At 36.1% G+C, this 12,065-nt stretch overlaps 1 protein-coding gene across 2 annotated transcripts; it reads left to right on the top strand.

The window, feature by feature from the left end:
* Positions 1 to 440: 440 nt before the first annotated feature.
* Positions 441 to 12,013, top strand: LOC131529774 (adhesion G-protein coupled receptor G7-like). 2 transcript variants are annotated; one of them, XM_058759657.1, is made up of 9 exons: positions 447 to 571; positions 658 to 818; positions 4,146 to 4,295; positions 4,583 to 4,695; positions 8,862 to 9,190; positions 9,607 to 9,688; positions 10,040 to 10,198; positions 10,449 to 10,608; positions 10,776 to 12,013. In XM_058759657.1, exons 1-9 carry the CDS (start codon positions 496 to 498, stop codon positions 10,872 to 10,874), a joined length of 1,329 nt encoding a protein of 442 aa, XP_058615640.1. In that variant the 5' UTR covers positions 447 to 495; the 3' UTR covers positions 10,875 to 12,013. The 2 variants fall into 2 exon arrangements, with proteins under 2 accessions (XP_058615639.1, XP_058615640.1); XM_058759656.1 differs by lacking the exon at positions 4,583 to 4,695 and having other exon boundaries at positions 441 to 571.
* Positions 12,014 to 12,065: the final 52 nt, after the last annotated feature.

Genomic DNA, 12,065 nt, shown 5'->3' with positions numbered 1-12,065 from the left:
TCTCACCTTTTAGAGCAAGCATTGATAGATATATCCAAGCCATGTTCATCACTTTGCTGTTCCCTTAAACATTTCCGATGTGCTCTGCACCAATTTGCAGCACCTTCCTGTTTTTGTTTGTGTTGTGAGTATTTGCAGCGTGTATGTCTATTTGTTTGTGTTGTTAGTATTTGCAGCGTATTTCTGTTTTTGTGAGTATTTGCAGCACCTTCCTGTTTTTGTTTGTATTGTGAGTATTTGCAGCACGTTTTTTTATTTGCTCGAGCATTTGCAGCACGCGTGTTGTCAAATTGATGAAGATGTTTTCTTGATTTGCAGGTGTTTTTTTCTATTTGCATGTGTTTTTTATTTTATTTTTTTATTTGCAGCGGGTTGAGCTCTCTCGGCCACTGTAAGAAAGACATTTCTAAATCTTAAACTAAACTGAGCTGCATTTCACTAGGACTGTCAGACTATTCTCCCGAAAGAATCGGTTTGGTTGCAGACGCTGCTAACATGGCATCTTCTTCAGGACATCCCACTGATCTCCTGTTAGATATCAAACTGCAGAATGATTCCCAGAAAGACTGGGGTACCATTTATGTTTCTGATCTCATTTTGAGGGATGTAATTAAAAGTCAAACTTTTGAATATGATTTTCCCTCTCTTTTCCCATAGGGAACAGAAATCCCAGTATTGGAGTGGTGCTTTATGAAAATGATCGGTTTTTCAACTCAAAACAATTTAAAAGTGAACTCGATACCAAGAGAAGGGTGGTGTCTGCCAGCCTCACAGACAAAAGCTTGCTTGATTACGTGGAGTTCACCATCAGGCCCAAGGTAAATAATTGTAAACTCATAATGATTAAAATATAGCAGCTTCTGAATCACTTTTGTTATTAGTCAATAAAACACCTACATACAAATTAACGTACAGTCAGTTGTTACCACAAAATAAACCCTATCAAGGTGATGAGGATCAGGTATGACTGGTTGTTATATTATCCTGCTCATTTGCAGCAACTTGCCCCCAATCATACAGTATATATATACTGTATATACATACATACAGTATTGTTCAAAATAATAGCAGTACAATGTGACTAACCAGAATAATCAAGGTTTTTAGTATATTTTTTATTGCTACGTGGCAAACAAGTTACCAGTAGGTGCAGTAGATTCTCAGAAAACAAACAAGACCCAGCATTCATGATATGCACGCTCTTAAGGCTGTGCAATTGGGCAATTAGTTGAAAGGGGTGTCTTCAAAAAAATAGCAGTGTCTGCCTTTGACTGTACAAACTCAAAACTATTTTGTACAAACGTTTTTGTTTCTAGGATTTAGCAATCCTGTGAATCACTAAACTAATATTTAGTTGTATGACCACAGTTTTTAAAACTGCTTCACATCTGTGTGGCATGGAGTCAACCAACTTGTGGCACCTCTCAGCTGTTATTCCACTCCATGATTCTTTAACAACATTCCACAATTCATTCACATTTCTTGGTTTTGCTTCAGAAACAGCATTTTGATATCACCCCACAAGTTCTCGATTGGATTAAGGTCCGGAGATTGGGCTGGCCACTCCATAACATTAATTTTGTTGGTTTGGAACCAAGACTTTGCTCGTTTACTAGTGTGTTTGGGGTCATTGTCTTGTTGAAACAACCATTTCAAGGGCATGTCCTCTTCAGCATAGGGCAACATGACCTCTTCAAGTATTTTAACATATGCAAACTGATCCATGATCCCTGGTATGCGATAAATAGGCCCAACACCATAGTAGGAGAAACATGCCCATATCATGATGCTTGCACCACCATGCTTCACTGTCTTCACTGTGTACTGTGGCTTGAATTCAGAGTTTGGGGGTCGTCTCACAAACTGCCTGTGGCCCTTGGACCCAAAAAGAACAATTTTACTCTCATCGGTCCACAAAATGTTCCTCCATTTCTCTTTAGGCCAGTTGATGTGTTCTTTGGCAAATTGTAACCTCTTCTGCACATGCCTTTTTTTTAACAGAGGGACTTTGTGGGGGATTCTTGAAAATAGATTAGCTTCACACAGACGTCTTCTAACTGTCACAGTACTTACAGGTAACTCCAGACTGTCTTTGATCATCCTGGAGGTGATCATTGGCTGAGCCTTTGCCATTCTGGTTATTCTTCGATCCATTTTGATGGTTTTCTTCCGTTTTCTTCCACGTTTCTCTGGTTTTGCTCTCCATTTTAAGGCATTGGAGATCATTTTAGCTGAACAGCCTATAAGTTTTTGCACCTCTTTATAGGTTTTCCCCTCTCCAATCAACTTTTTAATCAAAGTACGCTGTTCTTCTGAACAATGTCTTGAACGACCCATTTTCCTCAGGCTTTCAAATGCATGTTTAGCAAGTGCTGGCTTCATCCTTAAATAGGGGCCACCTGATTCACACCTGTTTCTTCACAAAATTGATGACCTCAGTGATTGAATGCCACACTGCTATTTTTTTGAACACACCCCTTTCAACTAATTGCCCAATTGCACAGCCTTAAGAGGGTCCATATCATGAATGCTGGGTCTTGTTTGTTTTCTGAGAATCTACTGCACCTACTGGTAACTTGTTTGCCACGTAGCAATAAAAAATATACTAAAAACCTTGATTATTCTGGTTAGTCACATTGTATTGCTATTATTTTGAACAATACTGTACATACATACAGTATCTCACAGAAGTGAGTACACCCTTCACATTTTTGTAAATATTTTATTATATATTTTCATGTGACAACACTGAAGAAATGACACTTTGCTACAATGTAAAGTAGTGAGTGTACAGCTTGTGTAAAATAATGTAAATTTGCTGTCCCCTCAAAATAACTTGACACACAGCCACAAGTGTGTCTTGCCTACAGTCAAGCATGGTGGTGGGAGTGTCATGGTCTGGGGCTGCATGAGTGCTGCCGGCACTGGGGAGCTACAGTTCATTGAGGGAACCATGAATGCCAACATGTACTGTGACATACTGAAGCAGAGCATGATCCCCTCCCTTCAGAGACTGGGCTGCAGGGCAGTATTCCAACATGACAACGACCCCAAACACACCTCCAAGACGACCACTGCCTTACTAATGTAGCCGAGGGTAAAGGTGTAAAGGTGATGGACTGGCCAAGCATGTCTCCAGACCTAAACCCTATTGAGCATCTGTGGGGCATCCTCAAACGGAAGGTGGAGGAGCGCAAGGTCTCTAACATCCACCAGCTCCGAGATGTCGTCATGGAGGAGTGGAAGAGGACTCCAGTGGCAACCTGTGAAGCTCTGGTGAACTTCATGCCCAAGATGGTTAAGGCAGTGCTGGAAAATAATGGTGGCCACACAAAATATTGACACTTTGGGCCCAATTTGGACATTTTCACTTAGGGGTGTACTCACTTTTGTGGCCAGCGGTTTAGACATTAATGGCTGTGTGCTGAGTTATTTTGAAGGGACAGCAAATTTACACTGTTATACAAGCTGTACACTCACTACTTTACATTGTAGCAAAGTGTCAGTTCTTCAGTGTTGTCACATGAAAAGATATTTACAAAAATGTGAGGGGTGTACTCACTTCTGTGAGATACTATATATATATATATATATATATGAATATTTCAATAAATTCATATATAATAATGAAAAAAATGATACACAAACATATTTAAAATCCTAATTTTAATAAATTAATATGTAATAATTATTTAATAAATTAGGAATAAAACAATATATTTAGTCAACTAGCTAAAATTGCTGAGTGCATTTCTAATTAATTTTAATAAAAATTTTATTGTAGTATAATAATTTATTATTTTCGTATGTTGCAATTTTTTGTTTTCATATATAGACTTAGTTAAGGATTTTATGTAGGAATAAATAACTAAACTAATAAATAACTTTTAATTAATTTATTTATTTTCTGTTAGGATGGATATGTGTTTACCTTTCCTGTGTGTATTTTATCTGTAGTCCCATATGTTCAGGACTTTCCACAGCTCTATGTATGTGATATACAGTAGTCAACATTTGAAGTGGATCAAAAAAATGTATCACAGTTGTCCTAAGACAAGAATGCATTTTAGTTTTAGGACAACTTTGATGAAAGGTTTTGATCCACTTCAAATGTTGACTAGTGTGTTATGTCTTTATGTTTTCAGAATATATCCGGCTCGACTTCTTATGACTTTGCATGTGTGTTTTGGGACTATGCTCATAGAGACTGGAGAACAGAGGGTTGCGTCAAAATACACGATCCCAATGGAGTGCAATGTAAATGTAACCACACCACCAACTTTGCAGTTCTTGTGGTTAGTTTCACATACATGTTTTAAATGAACTACTTTAAAAGCTAGTGAGCTGCCTAGATAGACATGGGACATTATTTCCTATAAAAACTTTCTATATATGCAGTAAATAATGCTCCTTGTGTAAAGGGCACAGGACACATGTCTCGTAACTGATTTCAAGAGAATCTGCTGTTAGCATGATGCTAAGCTAACTTCATTTGTTATATTAGCTTATAATGTTGTAGTAAAAATACACAGCACACTTTTATGTTTGGTGAATCTATTGAGATTTCTCTCTATCTTTGTAGAGCTTTAGAGCAGACTACACTTATTCTGAGGCTTTAAACTGGATCAGCATTGTGGGATGCAGTCTGTCTATTGTGGGTTTGGTCCTCACTGCAGTTTATCAAATTAAGACCAGGTAAGAGCACTGAATGCACTGAACAGAATAAATGGACCTTTACTGTACTGTAGCATGGTAAAATAATACTATGTCATTATAGTACAATACTTTGATTTTATACTATTGAATGAACCTTGCAATATTCCCGTCTACTTCATAGAATACCATGGTATTACCATGCTACACTGAGGAAAATAAGTCAAGTCAAGTCACCTTTATTTATATAGCGCTTTTAACAATACAGATTGTGTCAAAGCACTTAACAGTATCAAATTGGAGGATAGCGTGTCAGTAATGTATAATGATAAGATTAAACACTCAATTTTCAGTTAAAGGCATTTCATTATTGAATTCAGAGATGTCATTGTCTAGCTCAGTTTAGTTTAAAAAGTATCTGTGAAATCAAATCGGCGATAATCGCTAGAAATTAAGTGTCCCCAACTGAGCAAGCCAGAAGCGACAGCGGCAAGGAACCAAGACTCCCTCTGTGACAGAATGGAGAAAAAAAAAACTTTGGGAGAAACCAGGCTCAGTCGGGGGGCCAGTTCTCCTCTGACCAGACGAAACCTGCAGTTCAAAAGTTTATATTTCTATTTTTTATTTTGTTGCAATTTCTAACAATAGTAGTATTATGTAGTTAGGTATTTTATTATATTTTTAGTTGTTTTGTTATATTTTTAGTTTTATTGTATTTTAGTCGAGGTCTTCACTGGGGATATGTCTCTGGGGCTCATCTAGGTGTCCTGGTCTCCGCTGACGATCAGGGCTGTAGACATCATCTCTTGGTGCTGATCCACCATCTGATCGGATACGGACTGAGAAACAGAATAGGAAAGAAACAGACAAATATTAGCGTAGATGCCATTCTACTTACGATGTAACGAGTACATTGTGTGTTATGGGGAGTGTTCCCGGTTCCGGTTGATCTAATTAATGCAGCCTTTAATGGATCTTTAAACGGATCCTTTAACGGGTTTGAATAATAGAAGCGTATTAGTGTGTTATGTGTAAGCCAGGCTAAAGAGATGGGTCTTTAATCTAGATTTAAACTGACAGAGTGTGTCTGCCTCCCGAACAGTGTTAGGTAGATTGTTCCAGAGTTTGGGTGCTAAATAGGAATAGGATCTGCCGCCCACAGTCGATTTTGATATTCTAGGTATTATCAAACGGCCAGAGTTTTGAGAATGCAGTGGACATGGAGGACTATAGCGTGATAAGAGCTCGCTCAAGTACTGAGGAGCTAAGCCATTCAGGGCTTTATAAGTAATTAACAAGATTTTAAAATCTATCCGATGTTTGATAGGGAGCCAGTGCAGTGTTGACAGAACTATATGGTCATATTTCCTGGTTCTAGTAAGGACTCTAGCTGCTGCATTTTGGACCAACTGTAGTTTGTTGATCAAGCGTGCAGAACAACATCCCGATAAAGCATTACAATAGTCTAACCTTGAGGTCATAAACGCATGAATTAACATTTCTGCATTTGACGTTGAGAGCATTGGTCGCAATTTAGATATGCTTTTGAGATGAAAAAAACACAGTTTTACAGATGCTAGAAACATGGCTTTCAAATGAAAGATTGCTATCAAACAGCACACCTAGGTTCCTGACTGATGAAGAAGAATTGACAGAGCAGCCATCAAGTGTTAGATAATGTTCTAGGTTATTACATGTGGGGTTTTTAGGTCCGATAATTAACACCTCTGTTTTTTCAGAATTTAGCAGTAAAAAATTACTCGTCATCCAGTTTTTTATATCAACTGTGCATTCCGTTAGTTTCTCAATTTGGTGTTTTTCACCGGGCCGCGAAGAAATATAGAGCTGAGTATCATCAGCATAACAGTGAAAGCTAACACCATGTCTCCTGATAATATCTCCCAAGGGTAACATGTAAAGCGTCAAAAGTAACGGCCCTAGTACTGAGCTTTGAGGTACTCCATACTGCACTTGTGATCGATATGATACCTCTTCATTCACTGCTACGAACTGATGGCGGTCAGATAAGTACGATTTGAACCATGCTAAGGCGCTTCCACTAATGCCAACAAAGTTTTGTAGTCTATTCAAAGGAATGTTGTGGTTGATAGTGTCGAACGCAGCGCTAAGATCCAGTAGAACTAATAAAGAGATACAACCACGATCAGATGATAGAAGCAGGTCATTTGTAACTCTAATGAGAGCAGTCTCAGTACTATGATACGATCTAAATCCTGACTGGAATTCCTCACAGATATTATTTTTCTCTAGGAAGGAATATAATTGTGAGGATACTACCTGTTCTAGTATCTTTGACAGAAAAGGTAGATTTGAGGTCGGTCTGTAATTAACTAGATCTTTGGGGTCAAGTTGTGTTTTTTTAATGAGAGGCTTAATAACAGCCAATTTGAAGGTTTTGGGGACATATCCTAATGACAATGATGAATTAATAATAGCCAAAAGAGGATCTATGACTTCTGGAAGCAGCTCTTTTAGTAGTTTAGATGGAATCGGGTCTAACATACATGTTGTTGGTTTAGATGATTTAACAAGTTTATAGAATTCTTCCTGTCCCACAGTAGAGAATGAGTGGAATTGTTCCTCAGGGGATCTATAGTGCACTATATGATGCGATACTGTAGCTGACAGCTGCAAGGATACAATTTTATCTCTGATAGTATCGATCTTGGAAGTGAAGTAGTTCATAAAGTCATTACTGCTATGCTCTTGGAAAATGCCAACACCTGTTGATGCTTTATTTTTCGTTAATTTAGTCACTGTATTGAATAAATACCGAGGGTTATGTTTGTTTTCTTCTAGAAGAGACGAAAAGTAATCAGATCTAGCAGGTTTTAATGCTTTTCTGTAGGATAGGGTACTTTCCCGCCAAGCTAAACGAAATACCTCTAATTTAGTTTTCCTCCAGCTGCGCTCCATTTTCCGGGCTGCTCTCTTTAGGGCGCGAGTGTGCTCATTATACCACGGTGTTGGACTCTTATCCTTAATCTTAAGCAACCGCATCTAAAGTGCTAGAAAAGAGAGAGTCCATAGTTCCTGTTACATCATCAAGTTGTTCTGAGCTATTGGATATGCTGAGGAACTGAGATAAATCAGGAAGATTATTTATAAAGCAGTCTTTTGTGGTAGAGGTAATGGTTCTACCATATTTGTAACAAGGAGTTGGCTTTACAGCTTTAGCTATATGGAATATACAGGAGACTAGATAATGATCTGAGATATCATCGCTCTGCTGCCAAATTTCAACGCCACTGACATCAATTCCATGTGACAGTATTAAATCTAGAGTATGATTTCGACAATGAGTAGGTCCTGACACGTGTTGTTTAACACCAATAGAGTTTAGAATGTCTATAAATGCTGATCCCAACTAATCTTTTTCATTATCAACATGGATATTAAAATCACCAACGATTAGGACTTTATCTGCAGTCAGCACTAACTCCGATAGAAGATCAGAAAATTCTTTAATAATAAGCCTTTCTTAATCAGTATTTTTTGTCTTATTTTCCAGTAAAAATATTAAAACATTCTTAATCAATGTGTTAATGTATTTAGAAAAAAATGCTAATTTGTTGACATAGAATATATATTGAAATAAGTATATTTCTTCATACTTTATTTATTTATATTTTCAAGCATAATTCTAGCAATTTTAAGTGATATGTGTGCTTAAAAATCCCATTTTGTCAATGTAAGATCAAATTAAATAATAAAATTCAAATTCATTCTATATTCTAACCATATTATCTTTATTTTATTTATTTATTAATTTTTTTTGGGGGGGGGCATATCTATATTAGATAACTTAACACTCATTCTTCCACTGTTAAATGTAATCTTTAGCAAATCAATGAATGTTAATTATTCATCATACTATACAATATAATGTTGCGATGCTTAAATTTACCTTTTGCATTTAAAATCATTTCCCTTTTTTTGGGTTTTATTTTTATTTTATTTGGACAAAATAGTATAGAATATAGTATATCTATACAAAATAGTATAGACAAAAATACAGATTTAACTTTTTTTTTTTCTTTTTTTTTCCTGCAACATTTCTTGCAGATCACGTATTTCTATTGTGTGATGTACTGCAACTAATGATAATTCCATAGAACTGGTTTGCGGAACAGGCACAATTTAAGTGAATTGATTTTAAGGTTAATCCTCTTGATTTATTTTTTTAGGAAACAGAGAGGAGCTAACTCTACCATGCTCTTGGTGAACATCTGTTTGTGCATGACCACCTACTACCTGCTCTTCATTTTTGGGATCAACAACCCTGTCCAGAGCTCAAAGACATCTGTTTCAGAGCAGAACGTTATTCCTTCTTCAGATGTGCAGGAGAAGATCGATCAGGGTCCTTGTACGGCAATCACGGCCCTGCTGCAGTACTTCCTGCTGTCCACGTTCGCCTGGAACATCCTGTATGCGGCTCATGTGTTTTTCCTCATTAGAAACGCCCTCAACGGTCCGCCCCGAGCTTTCCGCACCATCGCCATGACCGTCGGCTGGGGTACATTTAAACACACGGATATTAGTCATGATTTGATTCTGTTTGTATAACTTGTAAATAAAGAATATATGGTATTTTATATTTAATAGTAAAATTCTGACTGACACTGATGTCATGTTATAGTATGTCAATATTAAAAATCTATGCTATTTAGTTAATATATTAATATAACAGTAAATAAATGATCATTTTAAATGCTATATGTGAATTTAGGCTTCACAACATTATATCATGTACTTCAGTATGGAAAAGGATATTCTTTTTGAGATTTGCTAAAGATGACATTTTACTGTTATTCATTTATTGTTATTATTAAAGATGAAAAGCCTAATCCTAAAATAAAAAATTAGAAATGAGCATGAGGATGATAATTTCATTTATAACAATCTTTCTGATAAATCATATAATATGTCTAGGTCTGCCTGCTGTTATTGTCGGCATCTCGCTGTCCGCCACCTACAGCTTTAGGGACCCTTTAGGATATCGACAAGAGGAGTTGTAAGTGAAAAATTGCTTTTATCATTTTATCCACCTTATATTTCACCACATCAGAAAGCTATTTCCTGTGAATGTGCGAGACTGAAATAACTAGAAGAAAAACGTTCAGTAAATGGTAAAACTACTTACACTACAAACCATAGTGTTTTTAATTACAAAAATAATTTGATGACATTTCAGTCTGTTGCATATAAAGGGCTGTTATCATACTTTTAAACTGTTTTTGACACATTCAAGTCTTGCACATTCAAGTTTAAAATACCCCAGATGAAAATGTAACACAACATTGGTCATGTAGAACATTACTTACGCATTCCGCTGTATTTCACGTTCCTCTGTTTATTGTTGTAGTTGTTGGTTGGCGTCTCTGGACAAGGCGGGAAGGTTTGATCCGAAGCGGCCGATGTTGTGGGGTTTCTTGCTCCCTCTAGCGGTCATGTTGATTTTTAACACATCTCTGCTTGTCTACTTCTCTCAAACCATCTGCTGTGCGAATCCCAACCTCAAGAGGTACATAACCGAACCGACAAGTAATGCTCCGGGTTTAAAACAAGCTCAGGGTTAATGTAAACTTTGATGCTGTTAATAACATTCCTTAATACAACATAATCAGTTTTGGTTTTAAAATAGTGGGAATTCTTTCATGTAACCAGCCTATTTGAGGTGTAAATCTCTGATGTTTCATGGCAAACAAAATATTTGCAATTCCGTAATAGTTATTATTTTCTATATGATTTAAATGTTGATTTTGATTGTTTAGCTCAAGAGGGACACCTATGAAGAAGAAGATTTTGAGTAGTTTCTCTCTGGCTGTGGTGCTCGGTTTGTCCTGGGTCGTTGGTTACTTTGTGCTCATCACTCATGAGAAAACACTTTACATCGTTCTCAGTGTGGTCTTCTGTCTCTGCAACACCACACAGGTGCGTTATTACATTTATTATTATTATTGACAAACTGGCACTAAGGACAATATTACATAGTCAGAAAAGATTTTTGTTAGATTTATTCAAGCTGATTTTTTAAGATATTATGTATCTATGTCTAGCACTGATTGGTGACTGACCACTACATTTTCTCTCCTTCAAAGGGTGTTCAGATTTTCATTTTATTCACACTGCAGTCTTTTCTAAAGACAAGATCTCGATATAAACTGGATTCTAAGACTGAATCAAAGGGGGAGCCTTAAAAATGGACACAAAAAGCAGAGGACAACAGACAAGATCATAGTCAATTCTTTCTTTCTTTCTTATTATTATTTTATTTATTTATTTTAATTTAAATTACTGTATTTTTTAGTGATAGCCATTTGTCTGGTGACATTTATTTTAATAAAATTTAATATCAAATGCATAGTCTCATACTCATATTGTACAAGTAAATTAGATAGAAAATGTCAGATATTATAATGCAGACAGTCCTTTAACCTTTAGCTTTTGATTAATATTGAACTTGCTTTAGGACAAATTATGGATTTAAACTTTCTTTCTATTCATAAAAAAATATTATCTGTAAATGTGTGTGGTTTGTTTTATTTATTCTTTATTGCTTTCAAGGTTCAGCCAATGTGAAACATCACATAACTACAGTTTAAAGTAAAATTTGTTATTATTAACACATTGTCGGCAGGTTCCACAAAGGCAAGTAGAAGATGTAATCTAATAAAATCTAACAGTATTTTTTAAAAAGAAAACAAAAAGGCACAGGAGAGCAACATAGAAGTAACAGGACAAACCAACCCCAAACATAGACAAGATCTTAACAAACCAGGTGATTTGTTAAGATTTAATGAAGATAGTTAAAAGGATAGTTCATCCAAAAATGAAAAACCTGCCATCATTTACTCACCCTCATTTGTTCCAATTCCTCTGTTGAACACAAAAGAAGATATTTTGAAGAATGTTGGTAACCGAAGAGCCATTGACATCCATAGAGGTTTTTTTTTTTTTTTTTTCATGCTATGGAAGCCAATGGCTATCAGCAACTGTTTGATTACCAACATTCTTCAAAATACAGTAAAGAAACAGACGAAAATAAGCATGGTAAATAATCATTGCATGTTACTGCATGCAAATAACAATTTTTTTTAGAGTGTAGGAAACCAGGAACAAGGAACTCACATAGAACAGGATGAAAATAATAGCAATATAAAAGACAATGAACACACATAACTCATATAAATCTTGAATTGCAGCTGTAAACTAAACAGCAGTAGGCTATATAAAAAAAATAAAAAAAATCTATCCTGATGGTAAGATATGCAGGGGTTGGACAAAATAAATGTGAACACCTGAGAAATAGGCAATATTTAATTCAACCTTTCTTAGATTCATACAACTTTTGAATAGTTTTCAGTTGAATGTTGTCTTTAAAAACAGCT

This window comes from Onychostoma macrolepis, chromosome 22, assembly GCF_012432095.1.
Source record: "Onychostoma macrolepis isolate SWU-2019 chromosome 22, ASM1243209v1, whole genome shotgun sequence".
Lineage (NCBI taxonomy): Eukaryota > Metazoa > Chordata > Actinopteri > Cypriniformes > Cyprinidae > Onychostoma > Onychostoma macrolepis.
Note: the sequence above shows the minus strand (reverse complement) of the source record. Positions and strands in the feature narration are given on the sequence as shown.

What these genes read in the sequence shown, in the direction of transcription:
- LOC131529774 (XM_058759657.1), top strand. Translation starts at nt 496, where the DNA reads ATGGCATCTTCTTCAGGACATCCCACTGATCTCCTGTTAGATATCAAA. An exon ending in AGTTCACCATCAGGCCCAAG is followed by an intron (nt 819 to 4,145) that starts GTAAATAATTGT and finishes TTATGTTTTCAG; the next exon opens with AATATATCCGGCTCGACTTC. An exon ending in CGCCATGACCGTCGGCTGGG is followed by an intron (nt 9,191 to 9,606) that starts GTACATTTAAAC and finishes TAATATGTCTAG; the next exon opens with GTCTGCCTGCTGTTATTGTC.